Source organism: Nanorana parkeri, unplaced genomic scaffold (genome assembly GCF_000935625.1).
Source record: "Nanorana parkeri isolate BGI_ZX_2015 unplaced genomic scaffold, ASM93562v1 scaffold678, whole genome shotgun sequence".
Lineage (NCBI taxonomy): Eukaryota > Metazoa > Chordata > Amphibia > Anura > Dicroglossidae > Nanorana > Nanorana parkeri.
Genome location: NW_017306946.1, coordinates 856196 through 878337, shown reverse-complemented (window position 1 = coordinate 878337; position 22142 = coordinate 856196). Strand labels below are relative to the sequence as shown.

At 41.7% G+C, this 22142-nt stretch overlaps 1 protein-coding gene across 1 annotated transcript in view; it reads left to right on the top strand.

Annotated features, from left to right (window-relative positions):
- Positions 1–18149, top strand: part of LOC108792742 (regulation of nuclear pre-mRNA domain-containing protein 1A-like) — a gene marked incomplete at its 5' end in the record, with an annotated part of 56152 nt that extends 38003 nt beyond the window's left edge. Inside the window, one exon of the mRNA XM_018563584.1 lies at positions 17683–18149. Coding sequence (XP_018419086.1) covers positions 17683–17832 — 150 coding nt within the window. The remainder of the gene's footprint in view (positions 1–17682) is intronic.
- Between the last annotated feature and the right edge of the window lie 3993 nt (positions 18150–22142).

The following is a 22142-nucleotide window of genomic DNA, read 5'->3' as shown; positions in this document are numbered from 1 at the left end:
GTATATAATCCAGGGAGCCATCTCTATAGATAGAAGACTCCGAGAGAGGAGAACAGAACGGGTCTCAGGATACTACCACACACCCATTCAAAGGAGTTCTCCCCCTGCGGAGGAGCCAATGGAGGTCGGAGCCATCCGGGGACCTCTGTCCCAGTCGGAGAGAATCCGAAGAAGGGAGAAGCACCTTTGCCTTTATTGCGCCTCCCAAAGGCATACCGTTTCCAGCTGTCCCCAGGCTAACTCCAAGGCCGAAGGTAACCTACACCCCATCTGTAAGCTTACTCCTACCATCACCCAACCCCATGCTTTATATATTTCTCTCCTTGACCTTGCAGAGGGACCAAGAGAGGATCGTCTCTGAGGCTATGATCAACACAGGCGCCTGTGGAAGTTTCATCGACCAAAAACTTGTCTTTCAAAATAAAATTCCCCAAGTTAGACACACTACTCCTTTTGTCTGTCAGTTTCTTAGATGGGTCCAAGGCACCTTCGGGTCCAATCTGTTACCAGACACAACCTCTGCTGGTCACCTGTGGTACGAACCACACTGAGTTCCTTTCACTAGAAGTGATTTCTTCTCCGGTTTTCCCCATTGTACTCGGCTTACCGTGGCTCAAACTCCACCAACCTACCTTCCTATGGGAAGAACAAACTCTCCGACTACAGTCAAAATATTGCAAGGAGACATGTTATCCTGTTACACCTCTGCTGTCCGTCACCAACGACGATGCCCCTCCTCAGTACAAGGACTTCGCAGATGTTTTCAGTGTGAGGTTGGCCGAGACCTTACCACCACATCGGCCGTATGATTGCCCGATAGACCTGATTCCAGGAAGCACTATCCCTACTGGCCGAATGTACCCTCTCTCGGAAACCCGAACTACTACATCTCAAAGGATACCTGGACGAGAACCTCAGGAAAGGTTTCATCAGACCCTCCACATCACCAGCTAGTGCTGGAATGTTCTTTGTGAAGAACAAGGACGGATCACTCAGACCTATTATTGACTACAGAGTGCTCAACAAGATCACAGTAAAAAATCACTACCCTCTCCCATTGATACCCGAGCTTATCGAGAGACTACAAGATGCCCGTATCTTCACAAAGCTGGACCTACGTGGGGCATATAACCTCATTAGAGTCCGCCAAGGAGACGAATGGAAGACAGCCTTCAAAACAAGATACGGTCTCTTTGAGTATACCGTCATGCCTTTCGGATTATGCAACGCGCCTGCCACCTTCCAACACCTGATAAACGACATCTTCAGAGACCTTCTCGATGTCTGTGTTGTTGTGTATCTAGATGACATTCTAGTCTACTCTAAGGATGTAGAAAGTCACCGAAAACACGTCAGATGTATCCTCTCTCAACTCAGGGCTCACTCTCTATATGTGAAGTTACCAAAATGTGTCTTTGAACAAAGCACTATTTCGTTCCTGGGGTACGTCATATCTCCCTTGGGCATAGAGATGGACCAAGCAAAAATAGATTGTATCATGAAGTGGCCGGTCCCTAACAACAGGAAGGCCCTACAACGCTTCCTCGGCTTCTGCAACTACTACAGGAAATTTATAAGAAATTTATCTTCTATTGTCACGCCTTTAACTACTCTTACAGGCTTCAAGACCAACTTCTCATGGTCCCCCGATGCCGGAAAAGCCTTCACAATACTGAAGCAGAGTTTTACCTCAGCCCCCATCCTGCAGTTGCCAAACCCAGAGTATCATTACGTACTGGAGGTTGATGCCTCTCATGTAGCTGTTGGGGGTGTCTTGTCACAGCGTATGGGGCTGGATACTCCGTTACACCCTGTGGCTTTTTTCTCTAGAACCCTCACCGCTGCTGAAACAAATTACCCCGTAGGAGAGAAGGAACTCCTTGCGATCAAGGTTGCACTAGAGACCTGGAGGCATTTACTCGAGGGAACAAGATTCCCGTTCACCATCTTTACTGACCATCACAATCTACAGTTTCTCAAAACCTGCAAGACCCTCTCGGGGAGACAAGTCAGATGGAGTTTGTTTTTTGAGCGTTTCGATTTCATTATTTCATATCGTCCCAGTTGGCGTAATGGCAAAGCTGATTCTCTCTCACGCATTCACGAAGACGACCCCGTGACTCCTTCTCCTATTCCAATAATTCCGGCTTCCAAGTTCATCGATTCTACCATACCATTCAAGGAACAAATTAGAAACAGCCTACCCGCTAACCTAGATTCTCTCCCTCTGGATCTCACTAGACATAACGAAGGTTTCCTCTACAAGGACACCAGGATGTACGTTCCCCCCTCCATGCAACCCACAGTCTTACAGTTACTTCATGATGCCCCCCTAGCGAGTCATCCCGGCTACATCAAGACCCTCAAGTTAGTCAAGAGACACTTCTGGTGGCCATGCATGAAGGAGACTGTCCTAGAGTACGTCACCACCTGCGAGACTTGTTTAACGTGCAAACACGAAAGGAGACCCCCATATGGCTTACTTGCTTTAATCGACATACCTACCGACCCTGGGAATGCATTACCCTGGACTTCATTGTGGAATTGCCTTGTTCCAAAGGTCATAACACCATCATGGTAACGGTAGACGTCCTTACCCAGATGGCCCATTTCATTCCCCTCAAAAAACTCCCCTCATCTAAGGAGACCGCAGATTGCTTTGTCTCGCAGATCCTTAGGCTACATGGCCTGCCTACCACCATCATATTGGCACCCAGTTTGTCTCCAGATTCTGGAGGGCCCTCTGCTCCTCATTACGCATCGACCACCGACTTTCCACAGCTTACCACCCCCAGACCAATGGCCAAACGGAGAGAGTAAACCAGTGTCTCGAACAGTATTTAAGATGTTATACCACCCACCTTCAAGACGACTGGTACGACCTGCTCCCACTCGCGGAATTCACTTTTAACAATTCCACCAGTGCCTCCACTCTGCATACACCTTTCTTCTCGAATTACGGGTTTCACCCAACCTACTGACCTTCTTCCTCCTAACGTTCCGTCAGCCGAGGATTACTTGACAAAACTCTCAAAAATCAACGTCTTACTCCAAAGCAATCTCAAACGTGCCCAGGAGCGGCAGAAACACTTTTATGATCTAAAGAGACGTACACCCCCAACTTATCAGGTGGGTGAAAAAGTCTGGCTCTCCACCCGAAACCTGAGGCTGAAGGTTCCTTCCAAGAAACTAGGGAGACCGTTTATTGGACCCTACGTGATCGAGAAGGTGATCAACCCAAATGCTGTGCGTCTAATCTTGCCCTCTGAACTGCGGGTCCACCCGTCGTTCCATGTTTCTTTACTGAAACCCTTCAAGGCCGACTCTTTCCCTAACAGGACTCCTCAACCTCCTTCCCCCGTAGAGGTACAGGGGGAGATCGAGTATGAGGTCGAGGAGGTCCTCGATTCCAGGAGACGTGGCAAAACCTTGCAATATCTCATCCGCTGGAAGGGTTATGGTCCTCAGGAGGATTCTTGGGAGAGTGCTCGGGATGTACATGCTCCCCTTCTAAAGCAGAGATTTAATAACCGGTATCCTTCCAAGCCGTCACCCTCGTGGAACCCCCGGAGGGCTTCCCTTAAGAAGGCGGTTCTGTGATGTTCCTCCGCTTCGCGGCACTCGCCGGCTGCGTTCCACGCTGGAACGCATCGGCCGGGTTGACCGCCGCAGGCTTCCTCTCCCATGACGGGAAGTATGATGCGTTCCACGCTGGAACGCAGAAACGCCCCACGGCCGCGTGACGTCACGGCCGCGGGCTATTTAAACCTACAGTGAACGCTCTAGGGTGTTCGATTATTGGGATCATTGCCCAAACACCCCAGGAACCTCTCCACGTACCTTGGGACCACACGAACCGGACACCAACTCTTCCCCCAGCAGCCAGCCTCCTCTGGACTTCTCTTCAACAGAGCTACTGCATCACAAACAAACCGCAAGTACTTGCTTAAAGTCCTACTGTGGCCTTGTATTGGATTCGTTACGCTGCCACCTAGTGGAGCCTCTCAGTATCAACTCTCACTAATTCAATACATATACTTGTCCTGTTGAATTTAATTGCCTATACTGCTTAAACATAGAGAATGCCTTATCCAGTTACATTTCAAATCATAGTTGTGATTGCCTAACCGTGGAATATATCTTAAGTTTCCTGCTGCAACTCCGCCTCCTATTATTTTGTTGTTTAATTTAGCGGTCCATGATGTCTAAATCCCTAACTCTCCGCCTTTTGATTGAGAGAGCCGCCTGGGATTAGGCCTGACAACCGCCTAACCCAACAGTTAGACCCGCAGCTGAGATCCACCGTACCCTTCCCAAGGACGGCACATGACAGTTAGCCTTCCATTCCTTGATAAAGACCTTGTGAGGGGAGTTGTCATGTACCTTCCCTTTTTGTTCCTGGTAACTCCAAGAGATAAAACTGGTTCTCTCTGCATTCTCAGAGACCATTATTTGGACGTAATTCTACTCAACTTCTTCCTAAAGGGGTCCTTTTTTGGGGGGGACTAATCAGCCTGTCAGTTTCTGTGTCTCAGCTACTAACACTTGTGTTGGACATCCTAGATGGCACTCGTAGGGTGATTTGGTTCTCGTTCTACCTTCTGAGTGGCAAAGTCAAGTCCCAGCCCCACACTATATAAGGCTGCTTACACGACAGCCTTATGTAGTGTGTTGCTGGAGTTAAATAGAGAGTGTCTGTTAGTGTAGTGCAGTGCAGTAAAGTGAAATAGAGAGTGTCTGTTAGTGTAGTGTAGTGCAGTGCAGTAAAGTGAAAGCTAACTGTTAGTGTAGTGTAGTGAAGTGTCAGTGCTTCATACAGCATTTAATGCTATATACAGTGCCCTGTACTGTATATATTTTATATGCTGTATATTCGCTGTCTATTTTTTAGTGTGTGTGTGTGTGTCGTCACTGGTGTTTGTCCTGTGTCACCGGTGTTCCCATTTTTTTCTTTTTTAATGTTCTTTTATTATTTAACTTTTTTTCAGCAGCAGATTCTTTTTTCTGCCTCATTGCTTTTTTCCATGTCGCAGGTGTTCCCGTTTTTATTTTCTTCTTTTTTTTTTTTATAATAAGCTATTGTACAACAGTTGTACTACAGTGCACCAAGCACCACATTTGATAAAGTATTGCACCCAAGCACCAATTTCCCATCCCACATTCTCTAATAAAATGTTATAATAAGCCCCACATCATGTCTGAAAGGCCAACAAGGAGATAGGTGTGTGACAGGTATATATAATTTGAATTTTCTGAGCAGGGTCCAATCCTACACTCATCAAGAATAACTGAAGGGTTACGGTGTGAAGGCACCGCCAACACTAAAGGACCAATTTTAAAGCACCTGTTGTAACTTTCATTCAACTTCTGCAAAAGAGACACCAGAATCTATCCAAAAAAAATCGCTAACCTTGTTTCGAGTGCCCTAAAATGTGACCTCTTCATACAGGCTGCCTCCCCAAGCAGTTGTTCACAAGATTAAGGGAAAACCAACTACTAGCAATTTACAGGCATTTTAAGGGGGCCCCCCCCCCCCGGCAAGATATTTAAAGGAATTTTTAAATATGAAAACATATTCAGCCCAACTCAAACCAACTAAAATCCAACAGCAACTGGTGTGGACATCTCTATATCTGTAGTCTTTTAGTCTAAACATTATCAAATAAGGATAAATACTAGAATACACCTCAAGGTCTCACTATAAATACTTTGCTGAAAGGCTCTGGCATATGCCACATAATAGAAAATTCTTCCCAAGGAATATGTTATAGTGGTGTTATTGATTGTTTAGGGTGGGAATGCCCTTAATTCACATCTGGAAAAAATTCTGGAAAATGTTTTTAAACTACAAAAAATTACTCTTCATCCCTAATGTTTTTTCTTTTCTTCCTAGCCAGAGGATTATACATAAAGTGATGCAAGTCAAATAAGCCTGCCATTTCAGTCATGATTTATCTGTTATTGTCAGTACTATGTCAGTACTAGGCCTTTTGAACAGTAATTATTCCAGCAATCATTTGGGCTCAAACACAATTGGGAATTTTGTAGTTTCCTCTTACATTTTGGCAGAAGATCCAGACCATCTAAATAAAACTATACATATTCTGTAACTGAATTGTCATGTTATCAGTAATTGGGTCATCTCTGGTTGCTTTTTTTACTAGAGCTATATTATAATAGATGCAAGCTCCTGGGGTGGTGGAGCTCATCTAGCAGATTGCCATTCTCAGAGTTGGCGGTCCCAATCCCCCAAATAAAAGTATATTCGTATATTTCCTTGGTTGCCCAGAATAGTCTGGTTTGTAGCTCTGCTGCAGTATCCCCATTTGCCAATTAGTTTGGATCTTCAGGGTTCAGGGCATCATCCACAGGTCGTTAGTGACAGATTAACAGTATGAATGTTAAGCAGGGAAATAAAATACAATATTTTTTCTTTGGCATAGTGGTTTCCCCTTTGGTAAACTAATCTTTGGTTTACATTTAAAAAAAAAAACATTTTATAAAAAAAAAAAACAATTCACCAACACATATAAAAGTTTAACCAAAAACAACAGAAGACATATAAAGGGTCTATAACTCAAGGGTCCGTGAGTTAAATAAAAAAAAAAAAAAACATGCACCTAAGCATGGTAGGCAATTAAACAGCAAAACAAAGAATAAAAAGGTCATGCTAGCTACCCCCCCAGGCTCCTAAACAAATAACAAAGTGAAAATTGTTAAAGCACTCATCAATAGCTAATGCCCTCAACAATTTCCTAAATTTCACCTTTAAGTATCAATCGGTATAAATAAAAGTTTGCATAATGTAAGAGATCTCAGCTGCAGTGTAGTAGTAACAAATAAAAGTTTTCCATCTATGGAAAAAAAACAACTGTTCTGGTATCCCTCTAGAGTTCCACATCCATTCTCTTCTGACGAAAGAGCACTATACGTTCCTTCTGAACAACAGATTTTGTAGGGAGAAGAGTGTCCTTGAGATGTTGATCAGGGAAGTACTTCGCCCATTCTTTCACATTTGAGTCATTCAACGATTTAACATAGAGCGAAATGGTATAACTGTTGGTTGACCTTAATGTATCCAAAAAAGTTGAGCAAAAACATGTTGTAGGATCTGTAGAATAGGATTGCCACGTTTTTGTACCCTGCAAAAAATGGGAACCCGGTATTTTAAATTTGGTAATTAGATCCTGGAACAAAAGAGGTTTGAAAGAGTCTTTATCAAAAAGTTGTTTCCACAGTTTCAACCCTCTCAGTTGCCATAGCTTAGAAGCGGCACAGTCACCCCCCTGTAGGAACATAGGGCTCTTGTAGAGAGGACAATAAGGGGACATCGAGAAAGTTGCAGCCTCCTACAGACATCTCTCTATGCTAAAATGGTATAAAATGGTATCTCTGATCAATAGATTGTATCAAAGGTCACCAGGAAGAGTTGCAAGGCTAGAATGTAAGATATCTGTAAGACTCCAGGGGGACACCAGAGCAGTTTTCAAAACAGTCTTGGAGAACCTAGAGTTATCTGACAACCAATCCAAAGCATGTCTTAACCGACAAGCTATATTATACAAGCGTATATTAGGGAAATTCGCTCCACCCTCGCTCTTCATGAACCATAATGTTTTAAGAGAAATTCTAGGATGTTTCAATTTCCAAATAAATTGCACCATAGCCCTATTTAGCCAATCAACATCCACATGTTTCAACAACAAAATTGGAGTGGATACAATTGAATAGCAAACCTGACCATTTTAATCAAAATAATTCTCCCAAAGAGCAAATAGCGGAGGTCTTCCATGTTTTGAGTTCTTGGTTGATTTTTATCAATTGAAGGAGGGAAATTAAGAGTATACAAATAATTGGGGGTCTTGCCCACTTTTATACCCAAGTAGGTGATGTCTTCCAGTGCCAACCTGAAGGCCGACCTATATTCCCAAGTTTTAGTAGCAAAATTAGCGGAAGTACCTCACTCTTAGAGAAATGTATACATAATCCTGAGAAAGTTTGAAAAAAAAAATGATTTGAATAGCTGGAATGTCTTCAGAGGGACATGATGTGAACAAAAGAATATTGATGGCAAAAAGTACCATTTTTAATTCCCCTGTCTAGTCCCTTTTTGTTACAATATGGGAGAAGACAAGGCACAATTCTAGCCACAGGAGAGGCATACATCTGTTGCAGAAAGGAGACAAGCCTTCCACTAAACCCAAAAAGGATAAAACAATAAACAACCAATCCCGATTTAAATTTTTCTGCGTCAAACATTACTATGGCCAATTCTTTAGATGGATAAGACTTTGCTGTCTCCAATGCCACCAATACCCTCCTCAGATTCATAACTGCCGCCCGTCCCTGAATAAAGCCTATCTTGGCAGGATGTATAAGGGACGGAAGAACATTAGCCAATCTGTGAGCTATTATTTTAGACAGAATTTGCATCCACATTTATAAGCAAAATCGGTCTGTAGGAGCCTGGAAGGGTAGGGTATTTTCCTGCTTTGGGAATTAATTTAATGTATGCCCCCTTACCTGTGGAAAAATAAGAACTCTCCTGCCACATCGAGTTGTATAAAGAATTTAAAGAAGCTAAAGGATCTCCCTTCAAAATTTTTAAGAATTCCGAGGACATACCATCAGGACCAGGTGCCTTGGCCCTCCACCAAATCAGCTATAACCCCGGGGGATTTCCTGAGGGGAAATATCCTCATTAAGGGCAGACAATTGATCTGAAGTAATACCTGACAAAGGTACTCTCTAAAGAAATTATTCAGCTGTAATGGTATCCATATCCTCCGCTCGGTAAAGGGAACTATAATATTGCTCTAAGAGTTTGTTAATTTCTACCTGTGCAGAGACCAATTTATCAGAGGGGTCCCTAAAGACAAGTATGTCTGTTGGGGCAAATCTACCTTTCACCAACCTCGCAAGAAGTTTACCAGCCTTATTCCCAAATTTATGGAAGGCAAGAACTGTGTAAGACATCTTCAGTTGTTCACATCTGTCGGCCCACAAATCAAAATTCCGCTTGGCTTCCTCTGTGTTTCCTGTAGAGTACTGAGGGCAAGTCAACAAGAGTTCTCTGTGCTATCATCAGTGTCACTTGCAGTTTTATACGGCAATAATGCTTTTTTTTCTGTAGGACACATAGGACATAATTTTGCCCCACATAAAAGCTTTTTCAGCCTCCCAAAAACAAAATGGGGGTGGTGCAATGTTGATTATTAAAAGACCCATATTACTCCACTGAAGAAAATTTAAAAAGTCCTCATTAGAAGCCAAAAAGGACGGGAAGCGCCACATAATAACAGTAGTAACTTAGGGGTTTCTGGAACATTAATCGAGATGGGCGCATGATCAGAGATAATAATATAATTGATCTCAGAGGATTCTACCTTGGGCAACAAAGTATTAGAGCAAAAGAAATAATCCAATCTGGCCAAACAGTTATGGACTAGTGAGAAATTAGTATATTGCAATTCCAGCAGATGCGTCAGTCTCCTGACATCCTGGAAACACAAGGAAGAGGCCATAGTAGGTAGCACATTTTTCCAAATAGGCATTTTATTGTTAAATAGGTGTTTGGAAACCCCTTCCTTATAGTGTAACGTCCCATAGTTTAAGACATTGCGTTAGAAGGCTATCTTGGGTAAATTGAGATGAAAGGCCCATAGATATTAAATATAGGGGTTCTGGAGATAGATCAGCATCTGGATTTAGAAGAAAATGCAAGACTCATTGGGGGTGATTTACTAACCTAAACACACACACACACCAGGTGTGTGTGATTTTCACACAGCAAAACGTATTTATCAACCAAAAAGTCTCTAAAAGCATATTTCCACTAATGCCATATATGGAAAAATCATGCACATGATGCATATATAATGCTGCTTCACAGTTTAGACAAAAATGGTTAGCTCATGCATTTACATTCCTGCATTCATCAACGCAAGCAACATAACATAGAGCTAATTTACACCACATTACCTTGCAATTCATTGCAGGGCTTTCCACAACACACCTGCTGGGTGTGTACACACTACAAAGGTGTTTCGATTCCTCCCATAGCTCATGCTGGGAGGGAACACACTACAGAGGTGTATACACGTTCGTGGTGTGTTTAAAAGGTTAGTAAATCAACCCCATTATGTCTTTGATTTGTAAAATAGATGGGATCATTGGGAAGCCACATAGAGTTGAAAATCGGGAAACGCCAATCCTCCACTATTCAACGGGCGCCAAACTACCCCCAGCCAAGTTTGTGTCTGCCTTTGCCCCATAGAAAGGGCTGAAGAACAGTATGTAAGAAATATTAAAATTATGTAAGAGGAATTTAAACAAGGGAGTGCCATAAAATATAAAGGATTTTGGGAAGAAGTATCATTTTGGCAAGACTCAGCCTACAAATCACCCCCAGGGGTAACCTGGGCCAGACCTGCATTTTTTCTTCACAAGAGATATGAGGGGCTCAAAATTCAATTTAAGAAAGTCAGTCAAGGATCTAGATGTCTGTATACCCAAGTATGTGATAGTATCAGTTCTAATTAAAGGGAGTGAAGATTGCTCTAAAGTGCGAGGAAAACTGTCTGAGGAGAGAATTTTGGATTTTGACCAATTAATAGTCAGCCCCAAGTGATTCGATAATCGCATCCAGGGCCTTGGCCAAAGAGACTCCCGCGTCATCCAAGTATAGGAGCATATCATCCGCATATAAACATATCTTTTCCTCAAAACCTCCTATGCATACCCCACAAATATCCCAAAGGTTCTACTGCCAGTGAGTGAGTATATACTGTGAGACGGGCTATAGGATTAACATAGATTAGTTGCAACCACCTGATGAAATAAGGGCCAAAACCAAATTCATGGAGCACTAGCCAAAGAAATTACCATTCAACAGAATCAAAGGCCTTAGTTGTGTCTAGACTGACAACTATTCTGGTGCCAAAGCGATTATGATTACCCTGCAAGTTAATAAAAAGCCACCTAGTGTTTAGGGTAATATTTTTTCCCAGGCATGAAACCCGTTTGGTCGAAGTGGATAAGACTAAAGATGACCCAATTCAAATGAAGGAAGAGCACTTTGCAAGAATTTTAACATCAGTTTGCAATAAAGAAATGGGCCTAAAAGACTGTGGGACATGAGGGTTCTTGTTAGGTTTCAGAATCAGTATAATTAAGGCCTCTTTCATAGAGGTCGATAGATTGGAGGCCTCAAAGGCCACATTGTACAAATCCAAGAGGTTATGAATTAGAATCTCAGCGTATGTAGCATAGAATTCTACAGGCAGCCCATCTGCCCCAGGAGCCTTATCACGAGCAAACAAGGAGATGGCTTTTTCAATTTCTAAAGATGTGAAAGGTGCCTCCAGAAGTTGAGCCTGGTCATCTGAAAGTCTGGGCATAGCAATTTGGTCAAGGTAGAAGGAAGTATCTGAAGTAGAGGTGATAGACTTGGAAGCATAGAAGTTGGAAAAAAAAGTTACAGAATTGAGGAAGTACAACTTGTGGGTTGGTTATGGGAGACCCAGAGGGGGAAGTTAGGTACACTACCATAGGAGGGCATAGTTAATAATAGGCTAAGAAGGCCAATTGCTTGCCACATTGCTCCCCATGCTTAAATACACTGTCAGGAGAAGAAAAGCTTATTTTTAGCACTAGCAAGATTGCCATTAACAGTCCGTGATAAAACTCTAAGCTGGTTGGCTCTATCCTCAGGCAGGGATTGATTGAACTTGGCTAAGGCCTCACAAAGGGCCCCCTTGACATGTAACACAGCCTCTGCATATTCACGTTTTATATTATTAATGAGTTTGGATAAAATGTGATGATTAGGCCCCTTAAATACTTCCCAAACTACAAGGAAATTTGGCGTGGGCATGTTGGAATTGAAAAAAATGCCCATTCCTCTGAAAGGGATTAGTGTCAGCCAGAAGGCAATATTATTTTACTGTGGAAGGGCGGGTGCTGAGACCATTCAAGAACAACCCAACATGGGGAATGATCTGACAATTAGAAAGATACCCCGTGTCCTCGAGCAAAGTAAGAAGCATGCTCTGTAGTAGGATCATATCCATATGAGACACAGTGGCAAAAGTGGAGGAATAACAAGAGAATACCAGTTGATCATGAAAAAGATGTTGCCAGACATCCACCACAGAGATCATGCCCATTAAATTACCAAATCTGGTCTGGGGCGATCTGAAGTGCTTGGCTGTGGATTCACAGCACCGGTCTAACGCCAGGTTGAGCACCATATTAAAGTCTCCCATAAAGATGGCTATGATGACATAAAAGCAATACCATCTTGTATAATTGCCATGGAAAATGGGGGAGTAATGTAAAATGCCAGTAGAAGCACAGGTCTGGAAAATATTATCACAAAAAGGAAAATGTAATGGCCCTGTTGGTCCACCTGCACCTCCAGGATTTCACAATATGTACTCTTTGGGAATAAAATAGAAACACCTCTGCAGGTGAAAGTGGAATGGTAGGAAACACTCAGCCCTGGGTGTTTAAGGCTTTATAGGCAGGGTAGGGGTCATATGAGTTTCCAGCAACACTATTACATTGAATGTCTGCAATGCTGCAAACATTCAGTATTGCAGAGCATTTAACCTTGTTATGAAGACCTCTAACATTCCACAAGTTCAATTCAAGGGTAGCCATATGAGCCATAATAGAGTAATAAGTAAAGATAGATAGATATCAGGGCCGGCAAGACAGCCACATCTTCAAAGTCGAGCAATATCTGTACAGTAAACATGAAAAATGCACAAAGAGGGAGACACACTCTAAAAATAAGTAAAAGTAACAACACTAGATAAAACAACTCAATCCACCTGGCTTTACACGTCCCCCAACTAGTGTGAGCAAAACAACCCAGAAAAATACTTAAGTGGGAAAAGAAAGAAGAATGATATATCCATCAAGAGAGAATCAACCAAACGCGGTAGCATCCACCACCTCAGCCTCCCTGAGGAAAAACAATGTGGAAGATCAAGTGGTAGTCTGAAAAATAACAGGAACCCTGTATACTAGTGGAACGAAAATCACCAGAAGCAGACAGCAGTAAGGCAGCATCCAACAGGACCGACAACTATGGCGTGATTAACAACGGCTCCTGCAGGATGACGGCACCTCCATAGGTCAGGTAAATGGAAGTTAGCCCTATGTACAATAGTCCTCTGGTTGAAAAAAGCCAGGGAACATCCTAAGGAAAAGAAGATCCTGCAAATGGTAGGTGCAGTAGTCAGCAATAGAAACCTGGCAGCATAAGTTCACCATGTGAAGGCTCGCAGAATAAGCAAGAGAAAAGCATGGTCTGGGAAGAAACAACAGAGAAATGAAACCCGGGACTCCATCACTTGCTACACTGTTCCAGCCACTGGAAAACTTCCGGACAATTGAAGGAGGTGGTATGAGCCCCATCAATAACGCATAGGCGAGCAGGGTATAGTATAGCATATTTGAGATTCAGTTCTCAAAGTCATCTCTTAGCTGCAGTAAACTTTGCTCTTTGCATTTGAATCTCCGTGGAAAAGTCAGGATACACAGATATGGTTATGTTGTGAAAAGGGATATCGCCATTTTCCCTAGTAATTCGCAAATGGCACCTCTGTCTTTGTAGTTGAGACACTTTGCAATAAAGGGTCTAGGAGAGGCTCCTGGTGGAAGGGGTCTAGTAAGCAGACAATGTGCCCATTCTACTATAAACAAGAAGAATTTGTGTCTACCTTACCTACATTTTAACAGCGATTCCAAAAATTGTGGTGGGTCAGAGCCTTTAGCTTCCTCTGGAACAAACAAATTGCAGAAAATGTCATAAGCATTGATGTTGCCTAGAAGCCTGTTGCAATGGCGGTACCTGATCCTCTAGGGTACTCGCCATCTCCTCTGCTGCAGACACGCATTAAGACCTTGCCTGATAAGGGAAATATCCAGCTTAACCTCATTGATCTTAGTAGTTAGAGTACTCTGACAGAGAAATAGCCTGGAGTATCTTGGTACTGTCAGCAGCCAGGCGTTCCGCTGAAGGATCTGGCTGTTCTTCCTCTGAGGCCAACACAAATCCACCATCATTGTCCATGCGCTGGAATTTGTCAAGCTTGTTAATCTTAGATTTCCGTTTAATCGGTGACATGTGGGTGGAAGAGATCACCGGAGTGTAGAAAACACTGAAGTTTAAAACAGGAGGCCAGACAGAATAAGGCTCAGGATCCTTGTGAAACGGAACACTCACAAAGCACGTCTCACTGCATGCTGCACCAGGCCACGCTCCTCTTCATCCCATCTAAATCTTGACCCTAACTGGTTGGTCAAAAACCCTCAAAAATAAGTATCCAAGGGTAAGTGGGGATGAAGCGCTGGACTTTCTCTAGTTGAATAGGAGCTATATTTGGGCTTGATGGTTTGGTTCTGAAAGCCCTTCATCGGGGCTTAAACAATGAACAACAAGACACTAATGAACTCTAAACTTACAGCCCCTGCACATAATTTTATTTCTAAGGCAGTATTGGAAATCTTTGGTGTGAAAAGATCTTGACTAGCAGTTCAGCATTTGTACAAAGACTGGTGCTCTTTGTTCCGCTTTTCATTCAAAAGGAAGCATGTCACTGCTGAAGTCGATCCCTTGATCATAGAACGTTTGGACCAAATGTTTGTGGCTTTGAGTTATAGTTGTGAAGGGCTGCTGGAGGTTTCCTGTCTCATCTTTTGTATGGGTCTTTTGTCAGTACACATGTGGAGAACATTTTGGTTAAAGTGTTGGACTGCAGAAGCAGCTTTTAACCTGTTGACATCCGCGGTGTTAAACCCCCTTCCCATCCAGGCCATTTTTCAGTGTTCAGCGCTGCAGTCCTTTGACTGACATTTATTCCGTCATGCAGCGCTGTACTGAAATGAATTTTATACCCTTTTTTGGGGACAGATAGAGCTTTCTTTTGGTGGTATTTATTCACCACTGGGGAGTTTTATTTTTTACTATATTAAGGAAAAATTTCGTGTAGCGCAATTGTCGTTTTTACGAGCTGGGGCACCGGACGCGTATTTACGTTTATAGGTGCGTAAACGTGGGGGTGGGGGCGTTAAACATTTTGGGGGTTTTTTTTCACTTTTTTTTTATATCTGACTTTTTTGTTTATTTTACTTTTTTATATGTTACTTTTATTTTTTTTAAGTTATATCTATATATATTTTTTGCACTTATTGTTATTGCTATTATATAGGGGGATAACAATCCCCCTATATAATAGCAAAGGCACACTGACAGGTAACGGCAAGTGGTTAAAAAGCCTCTGCTCTGCATAGCTGTTAAGGGACAACATTTCTTTGCAACCACTTTGAATACCTAGTGGAGGATGCTGCCTGTGATGTCAGTCTGGTCGAGGCACCTCCTATAGGACATGTGAGGTAGCTGAAAGCAATGCACAAATGGATGGAGCTCCCTCGTGGTCAAAGCCCCATCCCACCTCAAGCTGACACTCAGAGGATCCTCTTGCCTAGAAAAGTGGAAGGCATGCGGTGGCCCACTGAACACGGGTTCACAACCTACTTTTGGGTCACAATCCACCAGTTGAGAACCAAGTTTTTAACCCTTTCACTACCAAGCATTCCCTTCTGCTTAAAGCTCATGGGTGCTTAAGCTTATAGCAGAACATGATTCCCTGACCCTGCTGAATAAATGAATAGGTGTGATCAGTGGCTGACAGGCCACTAATCTCAGCCATTGATTAAAAATGTGACCAACACCTGCTATTGCTGTTGCAGTGCCATATTCTGTGCTGTAAAAAATATATAGAAATAACAAGGCATCAACATACTTCTGCTGTACACATGTAACCACACATCACAGCTGCATGTGGAGTATACATGGATGAGCAGCCCTGGATGCAATCTGCCTGTGCGCATGGCCCTGTACTCATGTCACCACTCTGATGTGTGGTTACATGTGTACTGCAGAAATCTGCTGTTTCTTGATGCTCTTTGTGGCCATTTGAATGGGACCCAAACCTCTGCCACACACACACACACTACACATGCACTACACACATTGTGGTACTGCATGTTATGTACAGTATATTTTTCTCCTCATTAAAGAAGTCCAAAGTAAAAAAAAAATGTCTAGATTAGATCAGTCTCAGGGCTTTGGTCAGTTTCAGTGTTAGTGCCAGTGCATGTGTTAGTACTGGGTTTAGTGCCAGTGTGTTTAGGTAGCATAAAACAATGAACAAATGCACACTATTGTTTCTGGGTCCTACTACAGGTACAAACAACAAATAACACACACATATGTGGTATTGCCATGAACGCCAACGGTGGAAATGTATTTAAATGGTGGTGGGTCATGGTAATATACAGCTAAAGTTTACAAAATGTTTTACTGTTTTGGGCCAGCATTCCTTTGCTAATAAGAAATACATCGGGAGATATCATTAACATTTACCACCAAATAGAGCCCAATTTGTCCTCTCCGTAACAAGGTATAAGACTGGGTTCACCTCTAGGAGACAGCATTTTTGCGCATTTCTACGTGCGTTTTTTGATGCACAATTTTTGCACGTTTTTACGTGTGGTTTATGCACAAAAATCAAGTTGTGTGTTTTTGTGAACAGATTCCACCTCATGGATGTTAATGGGCAGACGCAAGCAAAAATACAGCAAACATGGGTTTTCAAGCGTTTCCTATTGAGTCTATAGGGCCAAAACAAGCTCTAATATGTAAAAAAAAACAAAACTCATGTACTTTTTCCAGGGACAAGCGTTTTGCTTATTGTGACAAAACACTCAGATGTGAACAGGGCCATATAAATAATTGGGATTTTTGGGGGGGCATAGTTTTCGACTGTTTTTAGTACAGAAAGAGCGCTACAAAACGCTCAGTGTGAACCAGACCTAATTCACCTGCATATGATCAATAGCAAAGATTTTCACAGTTTTTTTTAATGCATGGCAAAGTTGCAAAACTAGGTTCAGGGCTAGTTCACATCAGAACAGCATGTGTCTGCACACCTGGGGTGCAATGCGTTTTGGCACAATTTTACAGTGATTTATGCGTTTTTGGGGGGGTTGCTTAAAATGGGATTTCAGGTGCGTTCCAGTGGGTTCCGATGCATTTTGATGCATTCTGTCGCGATCCGATGCAGCTAAAATAGGGCAAGCAGAATTTTTTCTGGCTGCATCGGAATGGACAGCTCTGCAGGTAACAGAGCACAAGAAAACCCATAGGAAAGCATTGTGATGCGTTTTTGATGCAGCTCAAAAATGGAACAGACTGCATCTGATGTGAACTAGCCCTTAAGGTTTTGTTTTACCTTCCATGATTTCTTTCAAACTTCAATAAAAACTTATGTTAACCTTCTCATTACCCTTTAGATCAACTATATACATTGAAAGAATGTTAGCTCGGTTTAATTCAGACGCTTATCTTTCTTCGTTTTAAAGCATTTGTGTAAATCTTACATATTCTTTCTCAGGGTGGATTCACAGTGGGAGGTTTGCCTTTTTTATCAGCACCTGAACAGTCTCAGTGTTGTAATAGGAAAGAATGACATTTAGGCAAGCAAGTGTACATGTGTGCAAAACAGTGGGCCTGCTTTATAAATGCAGGTGTTAATGTTTATGGAAAAAACTTTTGTCTTAGATCATTGTGTGCATTGCTTTGAATTGATGTCGATTTTTGTTCTTTAGGAGTACAAGCGCAAATTAGCAAGGGTATCCCAAGTCCGGAAAGAGCTGAGGCTGCGGAGTCAAAATCTGCCAGATCTGTCACGTCTTCCAAACGTTACAGGAAGTCGAGTCCATTTGCCATACGCAAGTGACATCTACAGTGATGAATAACTGGAAGTTGTGAGGTCAACGTCCCCGATAGCCCCAGTTGTCTCGCTTAGATTTGGATATCTTATTAGTATTATTTTGTATATTGTTTAAATTGACTTAAATATGTATATTGTTTAAATTGGTTTGACTCTGAATGAATTAACTGTATTATGTAAAACATTGATATTCTGTGTATAGTAAATAGCACATATTCAACAAAAACATTATAGTGGACATTGTACATTATGTGTCTTACTTCCTGTTCAATGTAAATTATTGAACTATTTTGTTACATATAGATTTAGAATAATGTTTTGTCACTACCTGTTTGGATTACATAACATTGCTTTAGGCTACAGTCACATCAGCACAGTAAATATCCAGGAATATTTCACCTGTTTTTTTTCCCCCCACTACATTACATGGCAAGTAACACTGAATGGTGATTCCAAAAATCCCCTCCTGCGAGTGTCTGTCACTGCTGTGCACATGTATGCAGGATAACTGCAGCTTTTTACCAAAATGCACCACAATACAACTCTCGGGTATGAACATTTTTGTAGAGAATAATCATTCTTCCTTTTTAAGGTGGCTTCCACATGGTGGCAGCATTACGTCTATTTATGTGTACTAAACTGCTTCATAGAAATCTGTATACAATGCCATTTTATAAGATAATATTCTGATTTACTGGAAAATAGTTGCACTTTACAGATTTTAAAAATGATTGCGTAGGTCCACAAGGAATTTTTTTTCTTCCTCTGGGATTTATCATTGTTGAATAGATATTACATTTTATTTTATGATTACTGACCACTTCAGCTCTCGTACACCTGAGCAATTTTTACATTTCTGCTGTGGGTGTTTTTCCAGAATAACTTGAATTCTCGAATAACTCTAATTTGAGATAATGAAATAATACATACATTGTTTTTTTCTCAGGACAAACAAGGCTTCTTTTGGCAATATTGCCTAAAAATAATAATTACTATTTTATTTGCGATGCAATCTGTAGACATAACAACATGAAAAAAATATTTTTTGCTATTTTGACCAGTGTGACTTTTAAAATGGTAAGTGTTACTGTTATAAAAATTATACATTTTCTTCTATACCGTGTCCTGTGTATAATGCCACTAAAATGACGTTATGATACAAAGCATGGCAGTTGTTTGCAAATTAAAAAAGGTACTTTTTATTTTCAGTTTTGTGCATTTTTTTAAATACAACACTAAGAAAAGTCATAAAACAGATTAAATCCAAAAACAGGTTAAGTATTAATGGGGAAAAAAGCAGCAGGGGCCAGTCTAGCAGTCAGCCGAGTCCAAGATGGAGGTGAGCATATCTTTGTACACAATACGAGCACTTAACCCTTGCAGTGCAGGGGAAGCCCCACTGCAACGGTTAAGATTGTCAGCAGTTCTTCTTTAACGAAAAAAAAAGTAATCTTCTGCCTATACCAGAAAGGATTAATACTTGATGTAAACCATTCTACCTGCTTTACTAATATTTGGTAGGAACACACAGTCCAGTAATTGCAAATTATGTGAATAGTTCCGGGTATTACTTGATTTATGACAAACTCCTGATGCTGATTATTACCTCTTCTATAGAGAAAAGGGAACAAGACTTTTTCCTTAGTGTTATGGGTCATATCTATATTTCAGCCTGATTTAAGGACAGGATAGTGATAGGGCCCAGGTCTCTAAGAGTTCATTCACACTACCCCACACACTAAACTGCTCTATCTCAGCAAATCACTCTTAACTTTTTAGTTTGGAGTGTACAAAGTGTACAATCCATTCCGGTTCCCTTAGCTGTGCGGTGTGATCTGTGGTGCGACACATTGTACTGCCAAAAAATGCTGCAGGTCTGCATTTTTTAGCAGGTATGTATTTTTTAGCAGTATGTATATATATATATATATATATAATCTTTATTTATTTATTTTTTTAATTAGGGATGCAGCGCTACCGTTTTTTGTTTTTTTAGTATCAAGTACGAGTACCAATATTTATCTTTGATAAATGATAGTGTGGCAACGTGATCCATCCAAGATCTTCCGGCACAAAAAACGGCTTCCTGTTTTCCGGAAAGTAGCATTAATCTTCTCCTGAATCCGATTTAAGATCACCTTGCACAAGACCTTCAGAGTGATACACAAGTGGATGTTGCCTTTTGTGGCAGATTGCTCTCCCTCCTCAGCTAGGGAGTTATTCCAAACGCTTTTGTCCTGCCTACATGATCGTTTGACAGTCTTCCAGTTTGGAATACTGTCAACAGGCTTGTGCTTTAGCTGTTCTGGTCTTTGCTCACTCAATGCTCGAGATTAGTTCCTTCCTCTCAGGTTGCAGTATACCAATAATTTTTTCACTGGTAGTAAAGGAATTCTCAATGGCCATCCACTGTTGCTCTATAGTTCTTCCTTGGTAGAATCTCTAGAGCTCAGGTTCCTAGTTTTTTTACAAAGTCCTGTTCGACTTCAGGAATCTCCAAACGGCAGACGTTAAAGGGATGTCTGACTCTTCCTGGTGGTAGACATGCACCATACGTTGGCGTATCTCAGCAACAAGATTATAATGGTCAAATCTCCACTTACAGCTAATGCATATGTGGTCAATCTGGTTTTCTGTTTGGCCACCACCGGAGACCCAGGTGACTGTGTGTACTGGTTGATGAGGAAAGTGGGAATCCCCAATTATCGTGGTATCATTGTTACAGAATTGAACAAACAGCTCTCTGTTTTCGCTTATTTGTTCTAAACCTTGATGCCCCATGTAACCCTCAGGCTCTGTGTTATTAGGGCCAATCTTCGCATTGTAGTCGACCATATGAATCTGAATTGTACCCTGCAGTTTTTTTAATCTCACCTTTCAGCTCACTGTAAAAGGTCTCTTTATCTTGCAAACCAGCGTCAGTTAGTGCATAACATTGAACCATAGTAAGGTTTTGCACCCATGTCCTGAATCTGGCTACAATTATTCTCTCATTTATTGGCTTCCATTTAATAGGAGCCGCACAAGCTTGTGGGCTTATCAGAATTCCACCTTCATGTTCAAGGGGAGCATTTTCTTCTCGTAAGCCTGAATAAAGCAAGACTTGGTTGGAGGGGGTCTTGCGCTCTCCAAAGTTCACTCAACAGACTTCACTCAGTTCTTTAAGCTTTAGGTGGCTCACCTCCACCCCATAGGGCAGAGCTTCTGATGTCACTGCGCTGAGCTGGACGAACAGATGTTTCATCGCTTTGCTGCCACTTGCCTGCTTATTGGATCCAGCAATACTCCATGCCTGTATTGTTTGCACCATTGTGAGTACGCATTTTTCATTTAATAAATTGCATTTTATTGTCCTTTTTCTCTTGCCTCCTGTATTTATGCTGGTACATGTGATCTGAGGAGACCTTATCGCCTTTATTGTGCAAGGGCATCCCTCCCCCATTAAGGGAAAAAAGCGCATCTGACCTAGCGCTGTGGGTCTACCTCCGCCAGGTGAGCACTCACTTGTTGTTATCACTCACTGGGTGGAGGTGAAGGTCTGCCTGCATCCTGTGATCTGCATGTAACCTGAGAGTTGCATGTAGATTGGCTGTAAATCATGAGGAATTTTCTTGCACGATCATTATTGGTTTTTTTGGGGCTCTTTTTGTTTTTGTTGCTTTTTTGTGTGTAGATCTTTTGTATGCCTTATTTGCTTTAAGGCTCATATATGCAATTCATTTATATATGTTTCATTGTGTTAGATGTGTATGATTATTAGCTTGGCACAATATTGTTTTTCAAATTTTTTAGATATTTATTTATATCCTTAGTGCTTAGCTCTTATACTGGCGCTGATCACCTTTTTTTGTTTTGTGCAGCTGTTGCCACCAGCTCCTGGTCTCAGAGTAACGATCTGGAGTCAGTAGGATTGTCTCCTGAACACATGCTTACCGTGTTCCCCAATGACAGAGTTCAGTAATAAAACGAGCCTCCCCTGTAGCTCTTTTTCCTGTTAGGAATAAAAGATACTGGAGCAGACAAAATCTGGAACAGATTTCCATTGCAGCCAATCAGTTTCTCTCTCATTTTTACATCTTACCTAAGCAAACTGAAGATAGATGCTGATTGGTTGCCATGGCCAACTTCTCCAGATTCTGTTTCCTCCAGTTTTGATAAATTCCCCCATTGCATCTTTGTGGATGCTCTCTTCTAGTTAAAAAAATAAATAGCTAGATCAGGGCTTGATCTAGGTTGCTAAGTTAGTGTCAGTGTTCGAGTCAGTGTGTTTTAGGTAGGATTTAAAAAAAAAAAAGAAAAAAAAAGCACAGTATTGTTTCTGGGTCCTACTACAGT